At 33.3% G+C, this 25,714-nt stretch overlaps 1 protein-coding gene across 1 annotated transcript in view; it reads left to right on the top strand.

Moving 5' to 3' along the window:
• The first annotated feature begins 2,419 nt into the window (after positions 1 to 2,419).
• LOC132565292 (phospholipid-transporting ATPase ID-like) overlaps positions 2,420 to 25,714 on the top strand; it is a 33,107-nt gene continuing 9,812 nt past the window's right edge. The window contains exons 1-11 of the mRNA XM_060229931.1: positions 2,420 to 2,459; positions 3,177 to 3,235; positions 5,998 to 6,111; positions 18,703 to 18,801; positions 21,119 to 21,253; positions 21,684 to 21,754; positions 22,818 to 22,912; positions 23,676 to 23,911; positions 24,318 to 24,547; positions 24,905 to 25,067; positions 25,476 to 25,565. Of these exons, the coding sequence (XP_060085914.1) occupies positions 2,420 to 2,459; positions 3,177 to 3,235; positions 5,998 to 6,111; positions 18,703 to 18,801; positions 21,119 to 21,253; positions 21,684 to 21,754; positions 22,818 to 22,912; positions 23,676 to 23,911; positions 24,318 to 24,547; positions 24,905 to 25,067; positions 25,476 to 25,565 (1,332 nt within the window). The remainder of the gene's footprint in view (positions 2,460 to 3,176; positions 3,236 to 5,997; positions 6,112 to 18,702; positions 18,802 to 21,118; positions 21,254 to 21,683; positions 21,755 to 22,817; positions 22,913 to 23,675; positions 23,912 to 24,317; positions 24,548 to 24,904; positions 25,068 to 25,475; positions 25,566 to 25,714) is intronic.

Below are 25,714 nucleotides of genomic sequence, written 5' to 3'. Positions count from 1 at the left end.
GCCATTATGCGAATATTCTGCTCCTGATTGACATGTCATGTACAACCAGTTTGTTGGTCTCAAGAGAATTTCCACAGAAGTAGAGATCATAATGGTTTATCACACCAGGGACAGGTCTGTGACCCATCAACATTGTGTAAAATACTACATAGATGATACAGCTGTACAACTGGATGAATGAAGAGTATGAGTGCCATCTTTTGGGTTATTATGGAAATTGAAGTGAAGCAGTAGCGTCTTTGTGGTTAAAGATACCTAGGATTTGTTTATGGCATGAATCGTAAAGAGTCCTCAACTGCCGTCATGATCGAATTGATAACAATTCATAGGTTATCAGAGAACGCATTTTGTTTGGAATGGTTTCGTTAAGATTAAGGGGGGAAGAGTCACAAAGCTTCATTTATTATTGTGGAGTTTGCTGAAAGGTTGACGATGGTAAATGAAGCCAGCTAGAAAAGTGGCTGTGCAATTGATCTGAGTGAACCAGCACACAGGATACAGTATGTTATTGATGTGTAACACTTCATTGATGTCTTAACGGAACTCAACCGTGTTTAGTTATGTAAATGGTGTGATTATTCTGGACTTGGATTGACAACCGTGTTATGATGATGAATATTTCTCTGTAAAGGAATTATGCCACTCATTCAATGCTGCGGTCGTCAGAAAATCCATGATGCTGGATATGGTTTGTAGTGGTATTATTTCTAACATCGATTTTTTCTTATCATTAGTTTTTAACATTTATTGCTGTCTGTGTTTGCAATTAATTAAGCTGTTCTGTAAACAATCCATTTAAACATTGCAAAATTTTTTTAGGATATTTTGGGAAAATTATTTATTGATACAGTACCAAAAATGCAAAATTCAGAGCTTGACACCAATCAAGGATTTCTTAATTATACTATGACATTTAGTGTGAAATGATGATAAATCACAGAAATATTTACATATGTTTATATGTTAAATGAAAACAAAGACCAATTCAGAATAGCTTTCAAATTGGACAATTGCGTTTATTAATTTTGATGGGTTTATTGTCCTGTGAAATGCCATGGTCATTTTGAGGCTGGGTATCTCAAAAGTAGCTACTGGCTCCCCCACAGAACAACATATGGGAGGCCCATGATATGCCATACAGAGCAGTTGTGGTTAATTGTTTTGACAAATAACACAACCATTACATTGCAGATAGGTCTGTTGCTTAGTGACATGAGAAATACAAACTGCCACAGGTAGGACTGTGTATATGAAACCAGCTGCCACACTTTAGATATGTACACTAGAGGTTGTGTAGACTTGATGCTCTATGGACTACACTTTCATTGTTAACAATGTGTCATTTGAAAAAAAAGAGGCAAAGTAAATCAACTCGTTTTTAACAATGTTATAAACAATATTGATTATAATGATAGCCCAGGAGTTTGTTGCAATTCTGATTAAAGTTAAAGAGAAAAACTATTGTTGAAATTTAAATGTCGCGAGATAACCATCCTACCTGACTAAACATATTTGTACATGGCGACATTTTCAACTTTTGATAACAAGTTTCCGATCACGTTCCAGTAACATCAAAGTAAAATATATCCCATTTTTTGTCTAAAATATATAGATGGTGATGAAGTTTTATTGGGAATCTGTAATGTATGGATGTATCAGCAGGTTGTGTCTGTATAAGATAGCTTTAACCTAAGGTATTGTGAATGGTCTATTCAAGTTCAGAGTCTTATATTTTCTAAGTAAAATGTTGCTGTAAGCCCATGCTTGGTGATAAGCCCACTCAATCTACTGCTCTTCAGTAGGCTGTATGAGCTTTAAAACAAGTACTATTTCAATGTGCTGTAATAAGCCCACCCTGTGTACTCCCGTTCTGTAGCTAAAGCTTTACAGAACATACTACTTCTAGCCTACCCATGATACTGTTGAGACAGAGCTGTTGTGGGGTATATCTGATTTATAATATTGTAAGTCCAGATATACAGCTGCACTTAGATAGTTGTTGTCATATTCCGATTCCATATTTTCTCGACTGTACTTTTCAGTGACGCAACTCTCATGCATCTTAATCTGATGAAAAAAATACATACTGCATGAAATCAATACCAGTTAGGAGTTGTCTTATTATCTTCACAGATATATTTTCTACTGTTTTAATCCGTATGTCTTTGATCACAGATATTTGATTATCAATCCCCTGATAGAAGCTATCGTCATTAAGCTGTCTAACGCATTAATCAGCACCATTTTGGACCAAATGCTGTCAGTTATAATGGTATTATGATACCTGTTTTATAAATCATATGATCTTGGCCACATCTGGTGTTTACTGAAATATATCTGTTCTCATAGAGAAATTTATAATGGAGGAGATGATAGGAATCACCAAGGGAAACTGATTTTGGGGGAGGGGGCTGAGAAAATGGGGAAGGCAGATAATGATATTGATGCAGTTAGAGAAGGTGGGATGGGGGGAAGGAGATGGGAATAAGGATTATGGGACATGGTTTTGATGGGGTTTGGATGAGGTAAAGGAATGCTGGGAGGAAAATGAGGACACAGATGGATGTGAGGGGAGGAAAGGGGAGGGATTATATTAAGGAACACAGAATGAGGTGGGGGAAGAGAGGGAAGGAATTAAGGGTCATGGATTGGGGTGAGGAGGGCAGTGAGGAAAAGAGGCAATGAGGTGAGGAAGATAGGGTTGGGGTGCAGTAAGAAGGACATAAGGACACAAATAGGGAATGGGGAGATGCAAAAGACAGGAGGGATATAAGAATTTGGATATGGATTAGGGAGAGGAGTTGGGGAGGGAGATATCAGACTGGGTTGGGAAGTAAGGCAAGAGGAGGAATAGGGTGTGCATATTGATGGGGGAGATAGGGAAAGGGAGATAGGAATGCAGATATGGACAATGGAGGTTAGGGAGTTAGGATGGGGTTTGGGGAGGTGAGGATGGGAGATAGGGAAGCATTTTTGGATTGAGAAAGTAAGACAAGGAGAGAAATAGAGACATGGCTGAATGGCTAAAATTTCGAAATGATGACACAGAGTAAATGCTGAAGTACATTCTGTACAAAGTTATTGCTGACACTTTTATGGCAAATTTCCAGTATCTCCCGGCTCATCTGTCATTACTTATCACTTTTGAATTGTTTTGTTTCTTGTTTTGATTTCAGAGCTGGAGAGGCACATCAGGGCCAATGACCCAGAACACAACAAGCAGTTTATGTATGCAGTAAGTATTTAAATTTACATGAAATATATGTAATATAGGAATGTCTGCCTGATTAAAGGATTTGTTTTATTTTTAGATTAGACAATCATAAGTTAGTTAAATCTGACACCATATTTAAAATAGAGATGATTTTTTTTTCAAATTTACCTTGTTTGAAATTAGATTAGGGAGAGATTTCTAATTTTCTTTATATTCAAAATCATAACATTTCACAATGTCCTCAATAGATTTTGTCTCGTGTGTTCAATTGGTCGTATTTGTCTTGTAATGACAGAAATTGATTATGATATACAGCTGAAACTTGTCTCGATATCGCATGAGTCGAAATAATTTTCCAAGTCCTGATTTTTTTCTGTCTGTATCTTTGTAATTTTAGTTCAGATGACTCAAATTTCATTGAGTCAAAATTTGGGTTGAGTCAAAGTGATTTTTTAGTCCCATCATTTGGAAAGCAAGGGAAAAGTCATTTGTTGTCTCAAAATTAATTTTTGTCAAAACATCTTCTGAAGAAATCAGTCAATAGGCCAAGATACATAAAGTAGAAACAGTGTGTAACATATGGATGATTATTATGTATAGGTCCATCGTCTGCACAACGCTTGGTCTCTGGCCCTTAACTACTAGTTTCATTATCTAATTTAAAGTTGGCTTCTTAATTAGTGTCACCATCCTGTAGCAGTGACTTACCTGCATTAAAAAAGTAGCGCATCTACACAAGACATGAAAACATTTAGCTTGGTTGCATGCTTCTTCAGGAACAATACAACGACAAAACCATCACAAACTTTTTGACGAAATCTAATCCACACACTTTCGAGAGAACAAGATTTAGTGTTTGGACACTGAAATCCTGAAAGTATTTATAGGTCATGATACCCTGTAACCATTGTGCTTTGTCCATCATTGTATGCTATGTGAAAACTTTTGACATTTATAATTTCTTCTCAAGTCCCACCAGTGGGATTGAGCTCAAACATGCACAAAATGACCCGGAGATGGTATGTCTGAAATCAGAGATGGCGAACATGGCCGCCATATCGAAAAACGTATTTTAATCTTCTTCTCCAGTTCCCTTAGTGCGATTGAGCTAAAAATTGGTGGGAATGTTAAGGAAAAGTAGCCAACAAAGTGGTGTTCTTTTTCAACCTTATCAAAACATTGACTTAGCAGCAACGGAGGCCATTTTTAAGATGATTGTGAAGTCATGGTTTTCCTGTGCAACACCTATTTCAAACTTTTTCTCAAGTTTCACCAGTGGGATTGAGCAACTTGTCCGAAATGATCATGACCAAGTGTCGTTATTTTACAGGTTGGTCAGAATCCAAGATGGCTGCCATCTTTAAAAACATATTTTAAACTTCTTTTCCAGTTCCACTGGTGCCATTTGGAGCCAATAAAGTGTTGTTATTTTTTTACTTTGTTTAAACTTGTCAATTATGGTTTTCCTGTACCTATTTCAAACTTCTTTTCAAGTTTCAGCAGTTAGATTGAGCTCCAACTTTACTGTCAAAAATTAGGTAACACTTGTTACAGTTACCTACTCCTCACCAAAACTATTGTCTGCATCATGGAAAACAGCTTCTTAGTAAGAATTCATGAAAAGTTGAAAAAATAACCCTTTTCCCTACTGTTTTTGTAGTCAGATGACCGTTATGGCCGGTGGGTCTCTTGTTCATTAATAGATATCAATCTCTATTTCTATCTGTGATTAGCTTAGTCTAGTGCTTGTATAAGGCTTTCTATAACCCGTAAGACTTTTCTAGTGCCATGTTTTTCATGTGATTATTTGCTCATAATAAAATTGTATTCATATGATCTATAGCTGAACACATTGTTTCTTGTAGCATATCAAAAGCAAATTTTAATTTTTAATTTCTTTTATTGTCATTTCGTAAAATATATTATCTATATGTGCTTGGTCAGTAAGAGTAGTGTGCAAGTATGCAGGACAGAACAACATAAGTACAATTGTATTTAATTGGAGTTGTTATTGTTTTGTTGTTCGGATGAATAAACAATAAAGAGAGAAATTAATCATTATTTTGTTTCTGTTAAGTTATTGCCATTTCAAATAAGAGATTAAATTACGCTGTTTGCATGCTAGACTGTAGACTGTACATCATTTAACTGTAATCAACGTCAGGAAACTGTTATTGTCAACCTTATTTGGACCCTTTGTTGGAGTCGAAATTCAGCTAAATTGAAATATTTTCCATGGTCCCTTGAGTTTCAAGAAAACAAGTTTCAACTTTGTAGGATCTTATTGGTTTGTCTGTCTGACAATGATCGAGTTGCTTAGATACAGTATACAGCAGCTAAGTAACCATGAGTTATTTCCAATTTCTCTAGAGTATGTCCAGTATAACTTAACTATTCTTTTCCATGCTTTGTTTACAGTAATATCTTGAGAACTGTCTGTGACTAATATAATTTAATTGGTCTTGCACTTTTGTTTTTGTCCTTTGTTCATGTTTTGGTAAGAAAATGATGTTTTATTCTAAAGTTGAGTTTTGGTTTGGCTAAAGTTTCCTAATAAGCAGAGTTATTGCCCTTTGTTGATTTTGGAATTAATATTGTCCTTCCGTAACAGATGATTTTATAGCCATAGCAATTTCAGGCTTACGAATTTTGAAGACAGTTGTGACATTCATCTGAGAATTACCTTGTAATGTACACTTCATGTGTTAAGTAATTTTAAGAAATATCAAAGAAGTTTGGATTCAAGAATTTGAATCAAAACCTCTCCATTCTTCTCGTTACAGAATAACTATATACGTACCACCAAGTACAACATGTTTACCTTCTTACCGAAGAACATGTTCGAGCAGTTCCAGCGACTGGCCAATGCATATTTCTTGTGCCTACTTATACTGCAGGTAAAAATTTGCTAGCAAATCAATTTCCCAATGAATAAAGATAAATATTCATTATTTGTTTACAAATTGAACTTTTGTTGATAAATGACAGGATAAACTGATTCAAATCAGAAAATATTTATTAATTGATAAAGTCATTTGTAATCATGAACTCATGCAACAAACTAGAATTTGTATATGGCTGTCCCATCCGGTCCCTGTCCTGTCATGTTCTATTCCATTCTCTCCTAATTTTTTTAAGTTATATTTAGCGACATCATTTCTTATGAGATTTTGTTGGAACTTCATGCAAACTCATCTTTGAGAAAACTTTGAATAGGTTAATGTTTCAGCTAGTGTTTGATGTCAAGGTCAAAGTCACCATTACTAGTTAGAGAAATTTGTCAAACATTGATACTTAAGTATTCATGAAAGGGATTACCCAAGTATATATTTTGCTGACGTGTTCTAATTTATTCAACAATTTAACAGAGAAATGTCTTAATATTACCGCATAAATTACTACATACCAAGTCTGTTTTCTCTGACTCATAGTATGGAATCGGCCAATTGCAAGGCAATGATGGAGAATGGGCTTATTACCAGGCATGGACTTAAATAAATATAGTATCTGTTTGTTATATTTAGAATTATCGGTAACATGTAAGTCTTACAGTAGAAAAGAAATATTGAAATATTTGTTTTTTCAGTTCAACAGATTTTTTCAGTTTTACAAAAACCTTAGTGCAGAAAGGATGCATTTTTCATGTAAATTATTGTAATGTCCTATTGACCTCAATGTTATTTTTATTTTCTAGATATATATGTTTTTTTCGCAATGTTATTATTTTAACATTGAAAGTAGTATACAACATAACCCTTGAAAATTAACCTGCAGTATGGCATGCTGACAAATCTGGGATTTGTGTGAAGGGCAGTTTGTTTGGGTCCTTGATGGGTAACAATATGCATGTATATAGTTTGGGATTCACATCACCTTTGTCCTCAACAATAAATAATTCAAACTTGTTATTTATGATTTGAATTTTAAACATCTTAATAAATTATTCAAATTCTGAATACAGTCATAAAATAAAAATGTTGCTTTCTGAAAAATATTGTATTGACAGAAAGGATGGTATACAGAAAAAAAAATTCAGTTTACCATCGATGCTTTTGTCAGGTTTGTTGTGAATATTCATGAGAATTATGTCTTCTTAGCATTCCCTTCAATAACTATACAATATTCATTTGAAATCTCAGTACAAATTACAATAAATCAAATTAAAGCATATTGATTGTATTTCGAGAGATTTCTGGAGTTTGTCATTGTAATGGATAAAGAAAGTATTCACATACTGGCTGTTGGAAAAGGAATAAGAACAGATGTTTAGAACTTAAGATGTGTGGTGACAATTTGATGAGTGTTGCCTAAAATCAATAGAGAGTTATGTTCCTTTTGGGAATCAAAGGATGAGACAGTTGTCTTGGAACTGTTTGCTTTGACATTTTGTGTATGATTCATACAGTTTCCAGAAGACCTCAGTAAAGAGCAGAGATCCAATGTTAACACTATTGCTATGATATTTGCGGTTACAGTTAAGTTTTGTGGAAAAAAGTGTTATGAAAAGGGTGGTTAATTTTTCCAGCTCCTGAAAAAGTTTTCTCTGTCCGTGTTCTAGAAAACTTTCCTAGTCAATGATATGTTTTTGAATGATCTGAAGTGCCGATTAATCTTGGACTGAGATTGCTTTCACTCTGGTCTGGTGCATTTTCTGCATTCTTGGGATTCTGTGTCATTTTCCTGTTCGTTGCTTTTGATCTGGAAACTCCTGCCAGTTTTTCCGATATACGATGTTTCGCAGTTCTTGCATCTGATATTGTGTACACTTTCTGCCACATTCTCTTTCTGAGTGTTTTTCCCCTTTCATGGACTCTGTCATTTCGGAAAGTCATGTAAGGTTTCACGGCTATATAAAACACCATGACCACTGTTTTTCCTCTGCATGGTTTTTGGCAGGCCATAGATGTAAGGGATGACTACCTGTCCTGTCATTCTGTTTGTTCTTTTCCTTGGTGTTTTTTTGGGGCCTTGGTCTTGGGGCCATAGACTCGTGCACATCTATGACCAATTTTTAAACATTAAAGCATAGCTGAATGAACTACAGGAGCTTGTTACCATCTTGTTTACTTCTTTTCTGTAATCTCTTTACCATCTCTTCACACCATTTTCTACCTTTGTGTACAAAGTATTGTAGTACAGACAGGAAAAATGGTTGATTCCTTATCGTCTTATAGACTATGGATGTCTGTCTTAGTGGGCTTAAATTACGCTGGTCATTTGTCTCAGTAATATTTTAGGACTTTTAAAGGCAAGTCCAGAACACCAATTCCAAACTTTGATGAGTCCCAATGCTAAGAGATATAGTGAGTCCTCAAACTTTGATGAGTCCCAATGCTAAGAGATATAGTGAGTCCTCCAACTTTGATGAGTCCCAATGCTAAGAGATATAGTGAGTCCTCCAACTTTGATGAGTCCCAATGCTAAGAGATATAGTGAGTCCTCAAACTTTGATGAGTCCCATGCTAAGAGATATAGTAAGTCCTCAAACTTTGATGAGTCCCAATGCTAAGAGATATAGTGAGTCCTCCAACTTTGATGAGTCCCAATGCTAAGAGATATAGTGAGTCCTCAAACTTTGATGAGTCCCAATGCTAAGAGATATAGTGAGTCCTCCAACTTTGATGAGTCCCAATGCTAAGAGATATAGTGAGTCCTCCAACTTTGATGAGTCCCAATGCTAAGAGATATAGTGAGTCCTCAAACTTTGATGAGTCCCATGCTAAGAGATATAGTGAGTCCTCAAACTTTGATGAGTCCCAATGCTAAGAGATATAGTGAGTCCTCCAACTTTGATGAGTCCCAATGCTAAGAGATATAGTGAGTCCTCAAACTTTGATGAGTCCCAATGCTAAGAGATATAGTGAGTCCTCCAACTTTGATGAGTCCCAATGCTAAGAGATATAGTGAGTCCTCAAACTTTGATGAGTCCCAATGCTAAGAGATATAGTGAGTCCTCAAACTTTGATGAGTCCCAATTCTAAGAGATATAGTGAGTCCTCCAACTTTGATGAGTCCCAATGCTAAGAGATATAGTGAGTCCTCAAACTTTGATGAGTCCCATGCTAAGAGATATAGTGAGTCCTCAAACTTTGATGAGTCCCAATGCTAAGAGATAGAGTGAGTCCTCCAACTTTGAGGAGTCCCAGTGCTAAGAGATATAGTGAGTCCTGAAACTTTGATGAGTCCCAATGCTAAGAGATATAGTGAGTCCTCCAACTTTGATGAGTCCCAATGCTAAGAGATATAGTGAGTCCTCCAACTTTGATGAGTCCCAATTCTAAGAGATATAGTGAGTCCTCAAACTTTGATGAGTCCCAATGCCTCAAACTTTGATGAGTCCCAATGCTAAGAGATATAGTGAGTCCTCCAACTTTGATGAGTCCCAATGCTAAGAGATATAGTGAGTCCTCAAACTTTGATGAGTCCCAATGCTAAGAGATATAGTGAGTCCTCCAACTTTGATGAGTCCCAATGCTAAGAGATATAGTGAGTCCTCAAACTTTGATGAGTCCCAATGCTAAGAGATATAGTGAGTCCTCAAACTTTGATGAGTCCCAATGCTAAGAGATATAGTGAGTCCTCCAACTTTGATGAGTCCCAATGCTAAGAGATATAGTGAGTCCTCAAACTTTGATGAGTCCCATGCTAAGAGATATAGTGAGTCCTCAAACTTTGATGAGTCCCAATGCTAAGAGATATAGTGAGTCCTTAAACTTTGATGAGTCCCAATGCTAAGAGATATAGTGAGTCCTCCAACTTTGATGAGTCCCAATGCTAAGAGATATAGTGAGTCCTCCAACTTTGATGAGTCCCAATTCTAAGAGATGTAGTGAGTCCTCCAACTTTGAGTGAGTCCCACAAGAAAAGCATAAGTCCAAGACTCAAACATCTGAGTCCAGTGTCTGATGAAGGTGACCATGTAGTCATCAAAATATCACATTTTCGACTTATTGTGTGATAAGAACTTCTATTCTATTGACATTACCAAGCTGAAGAAAATGTTCGAAAATAAGCCTCCCACTTAAATTACCTACTTAAAAATGCTTTTTTTATAAAAATTTCTGACTGAGCATCATCATGGCAATTGTTTAATTATGAAAATATCATGTCTTTTGTAAATTTAACTTCTTGTGAAGCATGAAATTGGGATATTGAAAAATGACCATAAAGAACCAAGATTTTAGAAGAAAGCTAAGAATAGAAAAAAATGTGCAGTGTATTAATAGTTTCTAGCATTCAAAGGACAACTTTAGGTATAAACGTTCTTACAGTTGGTGTGCTATACTTTCACCTGTGACATATCAACAGAAACTAAATCTGTATATAATGTAGCATATGTTTAAGTTGCCATGGTGATTGTGAAACATATGGTAATAATATTGTTGATGAAGATTTAATCTTAGCTGATAAATCCCATAACATGTGACTGTTTTCAATGATGCGTTAAATGCATTACGATTTTTCAATGAGAGAAAATAAAAGATTTTGTTTATACATTTAGTGACTTTGAAATCAGACACAAATATTTCTGTTTAGCTGTATGTGTAGTGCTTTAAGTCTAGGTTTTGTCTTGGTTGTACATTTAGTGACTTTGAAATCAGACACAAATATTTCAGTTTAGCTGTAGGTTGTGTGGTTTTTGCTGATGGGGACTTTTGACTTCTGTTACTGTAGTCTTGGAAAATAAGCCGTAGAAATTGATCAGATGTAGAAATTCAGGACCCGATATAGGATCAATTTGCTGTCACTTGTGGAAGTTTCCCCTCCATAAATATGGATGAAATCCCCCGTTTTCCATTTTCTTTTCTCTCACAGACAAATTTTCATTACTTCTTATGAGAGTTGTTTTTGTTATCGTATTAAATTCCGTCATTATTATACTTATTTTTGTAATGCAAGTATTGCCAAATGCTATCAGATTGTACTATTTTGCGTCATTTTCTATAACATAGTATTCATTGGTTTTTGTCCTCAGCTGAACTCCCTCAATTGCCATGTCTTAGGCTTTCCCTACGGTTGCTCAATCACGAAGTCTAATATTTCTGCAAAGGACTTTTCCTCCTAAAACCTGGATTGATCCGCAAAATTATGAGCAATACATAAGAGTTCAGTTTCAACTGGTAGTGCTATTATCTGTTCTAGATCAAAATAAAAGATTATTCTAATGGATTTTATGTAGATGCTTGTTTTGAGTTTTGAACATATTTGGAGGGTTAGAATTACATTTGGCTATGATGTTGTTTGTCATTTATATTATTGAAAAATAATAGAATTTAATGACAGTCCATTGAAATCAAATGATGGTTGGAATTTCAAATAAAACTGTTGTTGTGATAATGAAAGAAATGTTATTGTTTTGTTTGTTTCAATATCAATTTCCAGACAAGGTGCGTCTTTAGCAATGCCCACAACTGAATCATCATATCGCACCCATAAATTCAGTCAATTATGCAAGTCAGGAAATTGACTTTTGTTTACCATAGATAAGGTTATCATTTGCAACTGCTGTTCTAAATTGTTAAACATGATTCCTCATCTTGTGCTAACGTTGAACTCATCATGAGCAGTGCGCTTTGTCAATCTGTTTATGCTTGTGTTGAGAGACAATAAGGAGGAAATCAGTGCAGAAGGACCTAGAATTAAGATGTTGAATGTTGATGGTTAGAGAAGTGATGGTTTTGTCAAGGGTCTCGTAATCCTGTTTAGTATTGATTCAGCTTTACATCGACCAGAAACATCAACAAACATGGCGCTCTAGAAACATCTGTTTCCTCCACTCATTGGCAATATTTTTTTTCTGTCTAGTTTTATTTGGTATCAGGTGTAAAAAAGTAGATGGTTGATTTTGATAGGAATCAAGATAACAGCTTATCTTAACAGCTTCTCAATAATAAGACCATGCCTGGTAATAAGCCCGTCTACATCATTGTTCTGTGATTCATAAAATAAGCCCAAATCCTTAAATATCAGCTTAGAATTTATGTGTTGGTTCCCGAAATAGTATGTTTCATAAATACCCTAATGATCTAGACATCAGGAAAAATATTCTAATATTAGAATTGATTTGTGGAAGACAGATTTTGTCTTCCATTCTAAACATGGCAATGTAATGAACATGTACACCATTTGCTTTATCATTATTCCTATTATGTAAAAGAAATCACTGATGTAAGAAATTGTTTACATACTAAGTATGGTCTCCTACCATTGTAGGGGTTATTATATTGTATACGTAGGGTAATAAACATCCCTGACAACCTCCAGACAATATGATAATTGTATCAATATATTTAATTATAGCAAATGTGAAGTATTTCTTATTTGATTTTCTTGTTTTGTGAATGTACTTAATGGGATGTTGTATTCTTTTCTACAGAGAGATGCCATCATCACTTTTCTTTACTTGCTGGAGACTAATCATTTTCTTCTTGCTTTCAGGATATTAAAATTTGAAACGACGAAAAAATATTTTATGACATGTGTTTTATGGTAATGAATTTAATTTCAGGGATTCCAGAGTAAATATTTATAAGACTTACCGTGATATTTAATCGTGATTTTCTTATATGGGTTATAATTATACACGAAAAACGTGTTAGGATTAAAATATAAATAATAGAATAACTGTAGAGGCACTTATATAATCTCGATACGTCTGCAGGAACGGGATATGGACACTCCGAGGGAGGGTTGGGTGGGCGCTAATTCCTGCGAATATGGTACATAACATTGTAGAACATATTTTACACCAACAGCATGGGTTTCCACTTATCACCATGTTTTTTATCATTTGTCACTATTTTTTTTACAAAACATAACTTTTAGTTCATTTACATCAGCATGAAAATATCACTTTATATACATCGGCCTTAAGCTAGGGACCAGCCATATCTTAGATTAAACTACATTTACAGGACATATCGAAATATTTATTTAGGTACCTAACAAAACTATACACAGTCATTAGGAAAATAAATTTTTTGAACCAGAAGTGCTGTTTCATTTTAAAAAGATGTACTGAAAAAGGCATTTCCACTGTCTGAAAATCTTAAACAATTAATGCAACAAGTTATTCTCCAATTGTTTGTCATTTTGCATCCCATGCATTGACTTTTGGTTGGAGATAGCACCACACATGCTCAATTGGATCCAGGGTGACATTGAAGGTGATAAGAATGTCCCTATCACTTCTTGTTGAAGGTCTTGTACTAGGTGGGTTCTGTAAGGTTTGACACCCCTCAGAATAGGCCAATCTGCCAATGAATAGGCATCAAAATGCAGAACACCTGAAGGTCGAAGGGTCATACCATGATACTTCTGCTGATTTAAAGTTCCATCAAGGACATGCAGGGGAAGGTTACAGTTTAGAGGAAACATTCCCAAGCCATAACAATACTACCACTAAGTTATTGTGCTCAGAATGTGATTCTGATGGCATGCTGTGTTTCTTGGTTTCCAACATGGACCCTGTCATCTGTCAGAATAAGTAAAAATGCAGTTTTCTTCAGACCAGTGGACTTTGCCCCAAAAATCTGATATTCCATATCTGGTGACCATTTCCCTATTGCAGTTGTGTTTGTGTGTGCCTTATTCCTGTCAACAGAGGATGTTTTCCTGGTCGGTGAGAGCGGAGTTCTTCATTGTTAAACGTCTGTTGACAGTTTGTCTTGTAACACTAATATTGACATTCCTCTGTCCTCTTAGCCTGTTGACAGTGGTGAATTGGGGATTGCCTTGCCTGTCTATACAGAAGTCAATCTTCTCTTTCTGCAGTCTTTAGAGGTCTAGCAGACTTGTGTTGCACATCAACATGCCTGCTTTGGTTCAGACACTGTATGAAATGAAAATAACAAAATGGCTGACATTTAAATGTACATCTACAAGCGTGTATGTCATACCACATTGAACCATTCAAGAAGCTTGCAATCTTTCAACATTTGTCAATTTTTTATGTGTCATTTTGAGATACAGTATGAGCACATATGTCATTTGCCAGTCTGTTCTGAGATTCGAACCCAAGACAGCTACATGAAAGGCAAGTTTGTTACCAATTTGTCACCTGACAATCCCTGCTTAATCATGGTTTTCATTAAGTATGACTCTATATCATTTTGTTGCATATCAGGGCCAAATACAAAATGAGTCACTGGAAGGAATATGACAAGGATTAATTTTTCAAAGGCAAAAACAGTTTTTATAAAAATTTTCATACTGAAATAGATGGTCCTTAACTTATGGCCAAATATGTATACATATATATTTATATTAACGTTGTCATTTACAGGATTGTAAGTGACAATGCTTGCATGACATTTACAACATCATAATTGTCACTGTGACTGTGTTTAATTTTATATAAGATATAGGGTGTATTCATGTAGACATAGATCCATACATTACTTTGTTCATATAATTTTACTGAAAGACTTTAGAAATCAGTGTCTCTGGATAAACTTGTAAATAATAATTTATTTTCTTGTGGACCTTTGAATATATATATATATATGATCAATGTAGAAATAGCAACAGTACAGACAAGCGAATTGTCTAATTTTCGAGGTAACCTGTCCCTTTATCAAGACACAAATATTACATAAATTACATCACATACATAGAACTTAAAACAAATACAAAGTTATAAATCTAAATGGAGAGCAGTGGTGTAAATTTAGGTGTCTCGTTAATCTCTTCGGCTGATGGACACCGAAGGCACTTTATAATGGACAAAAAACACTCCAAAGTTGATGTATGTAAAATGGTAATGAAATATTTTAAATGTTTTACATAAATCTAGGTATGTTTTGCACTCTAGACAATGAGCGTATGTAGTCTACCGGTACATCTCGGCCATATACTAAATGAGGAATTGTTTGATTACAGATAAGAAAATTTATTGTAAAAAAAAGTTAAATGTATGTGTAGTAACAATAAAAAGTAATTTGATAAAAAAAAACACCGAATTAAATACACAAAATATATATATATGTTTAAAAAAAATTTATCTATATGTATATATTCATGAATGAATTCATTACAGCACCTTTAAATAGTAATTAAGCTAATAATAAGCTGTTGACAAATCTCTCTTATGGTTAAAGAAAAGGAAAACAGGATTTTTTAGCTTTACATGTGTATGGCCTGCCAAGAAACGTAATAATGGTAAAATTGTCTGATTTAAGGTATGGAAATGCTTCTATTTTTAGAGGATCTTTTTTGTCTAAATGCATTGATACAGAATGAAAATTTGTGTACTATTGATTTAGGTTTGATTGGAATCTAAGCAAATATTTCAGTTCAGATATCAAAGTTTGAATAATTCAAAGGTACGCAGTCTGGTTAGAATTTTTGAAAAAGCTCAGGAAAACTGTTGTTGTGAAGTTTATCTGTGATATTTGACTGAATTTGAAAATTAAATTTGCATTATGAAAGTGGGTTGTAAATCAATGAATTGTTGATTCTGACTTTTTAGCAGGTTTGCATATTCATTTCTTTTTGATGCCTCTGGCTTGCAAACGTCAGGTTTTCTTTGTCTTCAGTGTCTCTGAAATTTTTATTTTGATAATTGTAAGAATTTTCAAAATGGAAGCTTTTTGGGTAAAATTATATAAACAAGAGCCAAGGAAATTAAATGTGATTGATGCTGGGCATACTGTTAGGAGAATACATTACAGGATTCATTTAAGACCAAATGTGACATCTGATAAGTCATTTAAAATATTTTGGAACTATTATTATGATGATAGGCTAGCCACAGATCTCTTATCTGAATATGTAGCCCAGATTTCATTCTAACAAGTTGACTGACCTTGAAGGTGAGGTCAGGAACAATATTATAGCCCTGAACATAGGTCCATGCAATTTCATATCAGTTTGAATGTTATTTGTGGTTTCAATCTTGGTAAATGGCATTTCAAATCCCTTGCTAAGTAAACCTGCATTTTTGAAATAATGCGAAAAAATGACGCTCAAAAATTTGTCTTCGTTTAATTTTCTATGAATTAGAATAGGCATGACTGTACCATGACTTTGATATGGGATATTTGCAGCCTTAACATAACCATGAAAAACTGCCACAAATTTACAAAAAAAAAAAGAAAAAAAAAGTTAAGTAGTGTTAACCCTTTTGTAGTAAATAAGTATCCTTACTATACTAACACATGAAGTTTAAGTCTTGTCACAACATCAGATTTAAAGAAATTCTGTTTTTTCAAATCATATTTTCCTTTTTTATATGACTATGTAAAGCTGTATAATCTGTGTATGTTTTCATTAGGTCATACCTGCGATCTCCTCACTGCCTTGGTACACGACCCTTGTACCTCTAGCTTTTGTATTAGGGATAACTGCAGTAAAAGATGCTGTCGATGACTTTGTAAGTTCAAGGGGTTTTGAGTTTTCCTGGTGGCTAGTTCTAACCTCTAAATTGACCAGGTTCTCCCTTGGTTGGATATGGAATCTCGCTTGCTTTGTCGCGTGGTACACCTCCTCATATGTTTTCACTTTTTAATGATAATAATGCCACTCACTTCAGCACACTGTTTTTGTTTTAATTTTTTTTTCACATAAATTTCAAGGAAGGGATGTCAGCAAATTAGATATATTTTTTTCTTCTGTTCTTTGTAGTCATGTATCAGCAGAACAACACTGTTAATCACGTTAATTGAAAGTCTGTCCTTAATAAAGTATTAAAATCAATATCAAATGAAATCTTAAGAATAGAAAATTGAAGGGAAAAACAAAACCTTCGTAAATTAAGAATTACCTCCCTTGACTTGAAGAATCTATGATGTATCTAAATTGCTGATATCTGACTCTTAAGTTTAACTAACATTTGAAATAATTATTTCACATTTGAAATTATTATTTCACAAGTCTCAATTCTTCAAACTTGTTTTGTTTAATTTTTTTTTTCTTCAAATTAAAATCTTATTTTGAAACTTTCTGCTCATATTTATTTTGTAGTTATGATTTTCAAATGGTTGTGGTTTTCATTAACAGTATTCATTAAATTTAATTTTTTTTCAGATTTTAACTTCTGATATTTCATTTTCATTCTTTAACAACCTTTATATTTAAGATGACTGTCTATTCCTGTACTGTAATGTAAATCTATCATGTTTATTTGATTAAAGGAACTTATTAGAGAAAAACTAATTAGAAAATACTTCTTTCTTCTTTAAATGGACAAATGAAAAAAGCTGAACTTTTAGTTGTTATTTGAAAATGCCAGTATTTAAATCCTTCAAATTAAAAAAGTAGAGAAAAAATTAATAAATGGATTTAAATACATATTTCTTGCTTTTGTATAATTTTTTTCCATAGAACAAAATTAATAAATTTGTATTTGATAAATAGATGATTAAATGAAATAAAGATATTAATGAATCACAAGATGGAATAAAAACTCGTTTTTATATTTTTGAGATTTTGAAAACATTGAAACATAATTTATCTAGAACATTGCACAATATCTATAATTTTGTTACTCATTTATAAGTAACATTTGGCAAAAAGAATGCTCCCAAATATGGTAACCCTAATTATATAGATTAGTTATCAATATTCTTGCTTAGTATGATTATGTATTTCCTCAAACGAATGTTCTTAAGTATTGCATTTTGAAAGCAATTAAAACAGAACTAAGACAATGCATTTTTCATTTGTCCAGTGTATAATATGTGTTTTATAATGTCACACTATCTTGCTTCAAAATTGTGCAGGCAGCCACTTCAACTTGATGCCCTACTTTGCAGGCTTTACATATAACTAGGCTTCAGCTAAGACTCCACTTGCTACTCATGTCCTTGAAAGCATCATAAAGGGTGTGTTACCCTTTAGCTTGCTATGTTCAAGGTCCCCGTAAAATCTTTGATTCAATTCATGCAACTTTTTCTTCAGATAGCAAACTCCAAGAAAACTGTCATTTACTCCTTTCAAACAGTACATACTTTTATTTGTATGTTTTGATTAATTATTTGAAGTAAAAAAATAAATATTTTCAGATAAAACTATTTCAAAGATTCAGATGCGGTATTTGAGATTAAACACCAATTTCGTATATTCATTCTCATATCAATAATAAAATGCTTCACACTGCTTTTCTTGGGAAGTTGGAAAGGTCTTAGGGTTATTTCAGTCTGAAATTCTGAAGGACACTTGGGCGATAAGCAGGATTTTCTCTACATTATAAACAAATTTAAAATTTTGAAAACTATTTAATATATCCTAGAATACATTGAGGTTTAGGGTTTTTTTCAGTCTGTTCAATTCTGCACCAGCAGTTTTGTCTTTTCTGTATTTTTGACTGTTTGAAAGAAAAACGGCAGTTTTTGAGATGTCTCCCCTGACAAAAAGTACTTCTGTGCTGTTGTAGCATTAGTAATGATAATGAGTTATTTGTGTGTATAGTTTCTGTATAGAAAACTTGTATCTAACATTTCTATACTGTCTCCTGTCTCCCATTCCTACCGTCTCCGTCACACTACCAGCTGATTCCAGCAATTTCTTCCTTGACGCCATTAACAACGGTGATTCCATTGGTAGCTGTACTTGCCGTATCCGCACTCAAGGACGCGGTCGATGATTTTGTGAGTCAGGTTTTCACCAAAAAGAAGCATGATGGCAGACACATTTTGACTTGTTCCTGATAATGTTTCATATTTAATTTCGGGGCTGAAGAATTGAACCAGTCAGACTCCGTATATGGATTTAGACTGCTGCTAGTCTCTATCACTGTACTGATCTTCTATATATGCTTTTGATGTAGTAACTTCCCTTAACGTTTGCTACCTTTACTAATTAATATGAAAAAGCTAAATTCTTGAATGCATTTATATAGCTAATTACGTAATTTTCAAGTTGCATGGCTGTGTTTTCATCAGTAAAGGGCAATAACTCTGGTTTGTTATTCTTTACGGGGTTGGGGAATAAGTATTTAATTTATTTTGTCCTAACAACAGATTATAAAAGTAAACTTTTTCATTTTTTAAAAGTTAGTTTAAATTTTGAAGACATCACCATTAAAAAAGAATTCTTTGTTGATAAAAAATTATTACAATTATAAAAATGATAGTTTCTATTTAATTACCATTCTTATTGTTTCTCCTTTTCCTTATACCAAGTTCAACAAAATGACCGCTGATATCAACCATAGGATTTGAATTGAGTATCAGAATTTGCTAGTTTTATGACTTCTATCAGGAAGACGAGCTCTGTGTGTCACAATATCTAGTAATCTAGATGTCTAGTATATATAAGATTAAAACATTAGTGGTAAAGCAAAAAAATCTCTCTTCCTTTTTGTTTTTTTGTTTTTTTATGTTTTTTTTATTTTTTTTGTGAAGTAGAGAATTAGTAAAGTGCTGATTCATTATCAGATTATAAGAATCCATACATTTTTGGAAGAAAGCTTTATTAATATTCATGTACATATTAGATAAATATATACATATATTTTCAAGACTTTAACAATTTTTGTAAGTTTTTTTTTCTCACTCTTTTTGATGTTATCATTTACAAGTCAACATTATTAATTTGTCAGAAAATTAGAAAATTATTGTTGTGAATATGGTTAAAGAGACTTTGATAGTTCTCAAACATTGTTGTTGCTATCTCAGGCATAGTTACCATTGCTGTAACCATTTTGATAATCATCATTTAACTTTAAATGACATCACAAATATCCTTAAATCTGTTTATGAATGTTATGACTGCCTGTTATTGGGAATGACTGTTGTGTATGTCAATGAATATATATCATTTAAGATTCCTTTTCAATTTATGAAAAAAAAAACATCAAATTAAATCATGAAAAATGTCCCAAATTTTTTTTAAAAATTATGTTTAATTTTGATAGAAACATAAGGAAGGTTAACATAGGCTGAAATGATGAGTTCAAAGCATGTCAACTGCATGACTACACCTAAAGTAGTAAAACCAAGCAACAGGATATAGTCTCTGGTACAGAATTAATTTGTATGACAGTGAATGAATTGTGGGTAATTTTTGTCAGACTTTTGTATTATCCTCTGCATGATTAATGGAATTAGTTTTCAATGAATTCTTACCACATTTCAAATCATTATTGTATTTTTTGTAAAAAAAATTTTTTTATTTGGAAAGTTTTTAGTCATAGAATACAAAATACATTAATTCCTATATAAAAAATGTACATAAAGATTGTTCTTTTAAGAAGATAATGTGTCAGTTGAACTTTAAAAATGAAGTGTTTTGTCTGCTCATATAAATAGACTAGATGCAGATGTTTTTGATGATGGATGTCATATCGCGTGTGAGTAAAGGTAAACTATAAACTTAAAAACTAAAATCGCTTGAATTTCATTAGATTTAGGTTTAAACTTAAGTATGATGATGATATTGATGATGATACAGAATATAAAAATTACAGTAAACTTTTGAAATTTTAAAAATTATTTTTCAATAATTTTCCAAAATGAATAGCTAGGAATTATCTGCAGTCTTTATCTGTTATACCTCCTGTACTGTGCATGCTTTGTTTGTAAATAACCGTGAAAGTTATACTGTGTTGTGTTTGTCATCTTTAAAAGCCTGACTTTTTGCTTTCCCTGTAGATATTTAATCTATGCAAGCAAAACAATATTTCAATTAATTTTGTATTGATTGTATTGTATAATGAAAATGTTTGGATTAAAAGATAATTTATCATGAAACATTTTTAAGTATCTATAAAAATTTTATTGTTCAATGTTTTATAATGATTGCAATTAATTCATTTGTTATTACTTTTGACATGGAAAAAAACTGAAATGTCTCATTACTTTAAAACTTTGATTGTTAAGATAAATTTTAGATGATTTCACTGCTGTTTTCATGTTCAAACACAAAAATAATTTCCATTTATGAAATTAATTGCCCACTTTACAGAGACGACATCGTAGTGATGGGCAGGTCAACAACCGTCTTTCTTTTGTACTGCGTGACGGAAAATTGGTGGAAGAACGCTGGCACAAAGTCGTCGTCGGGGATATTATCAAGATGGAAAATAATCAGTTTGTGGCAGTATGTACTCAAATATATCAGAAAAACTTGTTTATCATTTTTTTTTCTGTCTGCATCTGAATCATATGGTGTCAGTTTTGAGATATATAATTTCATCACATGGATTAGTATTTACGAATTTTCCCCACTACCAAAATTGATGCACCTGAATTGAATCTGAGCTTTGAATTCCAGTTTTATAGATGTCAGAATCATTGTGATAACGTAAGATGTTATTTTTGATAGTGTTTTAATGTTTCACTGTTTTTGAGGAAGGAATCAAGCTGGAAATATGTTCTGATACCATGGTGATAGAATTAACCCTGACAGATCATTTTATGATTTTCGTTGAAACATATGTCCTTTTTACATCAGGCTTTTGAGAGAAACTGCAAAATGATTAATCTTGGAAAAATATCGGCTTTACTATAACCAACCTTTTTTTTGCCAGGCGGACCTTCTACTTTTATCAACAAGTGAACCTCACAGTCTGTGCTACATAGAGACTGCTGAACTTGATGGGTAAGTCTTGTGGTTAGATCGTGATTGTACAATCAAATCTTAAAATATCTGGTACTTTACAAGGTAAACAGCTGGAATAGTAAAGATTTTTTGTCATTTGGAGTTCTCATGGTGACATGTGCATTAGTAAAAAAAATTACAATGGAAATGTATAGATTTTAATAATTGAGATTTTAGAATAAAACATGTTTAAATATAGAATGTGTAGGTTGGACATTTCATCAATACAGACCTTTTTTTAAAACACTTGATAGGTCTCCCTGTGTTAATTATGATAAGACCTTCAAAAACTGAGAGCTGCAGTGGTCGAGTGTAATAGGTATCTGTCGGTTTTTACCACTAGCCCTCCACCAGTGCGTCGAGGGCTGGAGACCTATGTGGGGCAGTCGCCAGGTACTGACCACAGGTCAATAGTTTTTTCTTCAGGATTTCCAGCTTTCCTCCGCCACCCAAACCTGGCACATCCATGAATGACCTTGGCTGTTAATAGGACTTAAAGAAACTATAAACCAAACCTATCTGATTCTCAGAGGAAAGATTTTGGTTGTCGGATTTATTGTCCTGTGAATTTTGAGAGAGTCAGCATTATTTTTAGGTAGGAGTCACCTATAAGTAGCTGGTGGCTACCTAACTGAACAACATACAGGAGGCCAGAGATATTATTACAAAGTGTTTACCTAAGAAAACCACTATGTCTGAACAGACTGGTCCATTTCTCTGCTTCCTGCGAAACACAGACCACCACAGATAGTGAGCTTTGAACCACATAACACCAATCTTCACCTGGGGCTACTGAGGCCAACTCTCTTACTGACTGATCTATAACAGGCCTATCAAAGGAAAGACTATCTTTGGTTTAATAAAAAATCATATATGAAAAATGTATAAATATCTGTGTGTGAATGAAAGAGTAAATCCCGACCCTTGACAGAAAGCTTTAAAAAAGTCTTCTCCAGATAGGAATGAATTTTGTTTCTTTCTCAAGGCGTCTGTAAATGGTGCTGATCAAATGCGTGTTTATATAAAAGATTTGTTGTGGAATGGTTGACTTTTATGTTTACAGAGAGACAAATCTCAAGGTTAGACAAGCTCTTCCAGAAACTGCTGAACTAGAGAACGATATAAGCAAACTGACACAATTTAATGGTGAGTGCTATTGTGCTTTTTCAAATAATTTGACATCACAGTGTTTTAGCAAACATAAGATAATAGTGTTGCACATTAAAAAAAAAGATTGTTGTCGGTGTGTGAAATTTTTATTTGTTTCCTATTTTCACAGCATTAAGCCCACATCTGGAAATAAGCCAAACAAACTTTTCTGTTCAGTAGAATGTAGTGTTGTGCTGATGATGGACTTTTCATGAAAATTTATCAAAAAGGGAATTGTTTTTTATTATTTATTGTCAATATGATATTGACGTAAAATATCTGTAACTGTAAGTAAATAATATATATAACAATGTACTTACCTTTTCCATTTACTGTAAAGACAAAAAATGACAATACTTGTATTTCGTTTGAAATGACATGAAAAATTAAAGCTAAAAAATAATTATTGTGCTTCAGTATATCTTGATGAGCATTTCTGGGTATATTTATGAAGAGAACAATTTACGTCGGTCAAATTAGTATTCATGTACGTTGATTATTTATGGTTCATTAGTTATACGAAACTTTGTTCAAATTAATTATAACCAATTACTGAATATAGAATCATGAACTGGTTCCCAATAAATTCCCAGCAAATACTATTTCATTGTATCATGTGATCATTGTAATGTGTTGACCCCTTGGGTTTCGTTCATGGTAAATACTGTTAGTTAGTGTTAAGTGTTTGATGATGAAATTATGAAAATATGTGTTTTGTGAAAACGTTTTCAAATATTGTTTATGATACATATATTTACAGCGGAAATCGTAGGTGAAGCACCTAATAACAAGCTGAGTAAATATGAAGGGACAATGAAGTGGAACAACAAAACGTATTCATTAGATAATGATAAGATCCTCCTCCGTGGTTGTGTGCTCCGAAATACACAGTGGTGCTACGGCCTGGTCATTTTTGCTGGTCAAGACTCGAAGTTGATGATGAATAGTGGAAAGTCCATCTTCAAAAGAACACACATTGATCGTCTTCTTAATATTCTCATCATAGGTGTAAGTCAGGAAATTTGTTTTCATAAATATGTCTGATACATTGTCTTAATATTGATATCATACAATGTCTTAATACTTATGTCATACAATATCTTAATACTGATATCATACAATGTCTTAATATTGATATCATACAATGCCTTAATACTGATATCATACAATATCTTAATATGGATATCACACAACGTCTTAATATGGATATCATATAACGTCTTAATATGGATATCATACAATGTCTTAATACGGATATCATACAATGTCTTAATATGGATATCATACATCATATAATGTATTAATACTGATATCATACAATGTCTTATTTTGGATATTATACAATATCTAATTTATGCAAACCTTCATCTTTCCTTGAGTATTATAATTCCACCATTTTTGTTTTATCTTGTAGATATTTATATTTTTACTGTCATTATGCTTGGCCATGACGATAGCCTGCGGTATATGGGAGACGTTTACAGGCCGATACTTTCAGGCTTATCTCCCTTGGGAGTCGTTTGTTCCTGGCTCACCATCCAAAGATGGAACTATCACAGAGGGCGCCACTGTCATATCTATGCTCGTATTCTTCTCATACATCATCATCTTTAACACTGTTGTGCCCATCTCCTTATATGTAAGGTAATTATCCTTTTGTGTTGTGATAATGAGTTTGTAACTTTGTTGACGAGCAATATTTCTGTGTGTTTGGTGAACTGCTTGCTCTTTTTAATCTCCAGAGTAATTTAGGTAAACCTGAAAAGTCTTGAGAATTGATTGTTTGTGAGATAGATTTTCAGAAATAATGCTGAAAATTCATGAAATTTGATTTCTACTTTTTTTTTTGATGAAATCTTTATACTGATAATTTTCATTTGATCAGATTTGTAGTAAGACAAATAATATACATAAAGATCTTATGTTAAAATCTTACTTCTGGTTCCTTCTTCTTATAGTAAAAACAATTGTGTTGATCCTGGCTTTGTTTACTTTTAACAGTGTGGAGATTTTTCGACTGGTTAATAGTTTCTGGATAAATTGGGATGTAAAAATGTATTATAAAAAAGTGGACACACCTGCCAGAGCAAGGACTACCACTCTAAATGAGGAACTGGGTCAGATCGAGTATATTTTCTCTGATAAAACTGGTACTCTAACACAGGTGAGATATTCATAGGCGTGGTGGTATCTTGATTTTCCTATTTCAGTAAACACCTAACTTGACTCAGAACCAACTTTCTTTAGCATGCCATTTACTTTTGCAAAATTTTGTAATCAAAGCAAAATCATGAGAGTTTATTTTCATAAGATATGATATAGATTTTTAAAAATGTTACAGTATAGTATAATACAACTTGTTTTCATGAAATACATCGTCTTGAACTTGTGGTGGAGTTGATATGAAATTTAGTAGCTGTGAAAGAATGTATCAGTTATTACCGTGAGGTTGTGATAACTCTGTCTACTTCACACAGATGTGTCTGATTCTATTAATTTGTCACTTGTTCCATCTCTCACTTGTATTTGTCATTGTTATAGTTTTGTTGACTCTTTGTTTGACCTATTTCAGAACATCATGACATTCAATAAATGTTCTATAGATGGGAAATCTTATGGAGATTCTTACGATGACTTTGGTAATGCTGTTGAGGTGACAGAGGTAAGGAAAATCACATGAGGAAAAAATAGATAGAATTATATGTCTCAAAATGAAGATGATAGCCTTTATAACCGTATTGATCCTACAAAAAACCCAGGTTACCAAAGAATTTTTACTAAATTCTCAATGTAAATCAACTTATTAATGTT

Source organism: Ylistrum balloti, unplaced genomic scaffold (assembly GCF_031769215.1).
Source record: "Ylistrum balloti isolate Yb309-2 unplaced genomic scaffold, AGI_CSIRO_Ybal_v1 Utg369710, whole genome shotgun sequence".
Taxonomy (NCBI): Eukaryota; Metazoa; Mollusca; class Bivalvia; order Pectinida; family Pectinidae; genus Ylistrum; species Ylistrum balloti.
This window is presented reverse-complemented; position numbering and strand designations above follow the sequence as displayed.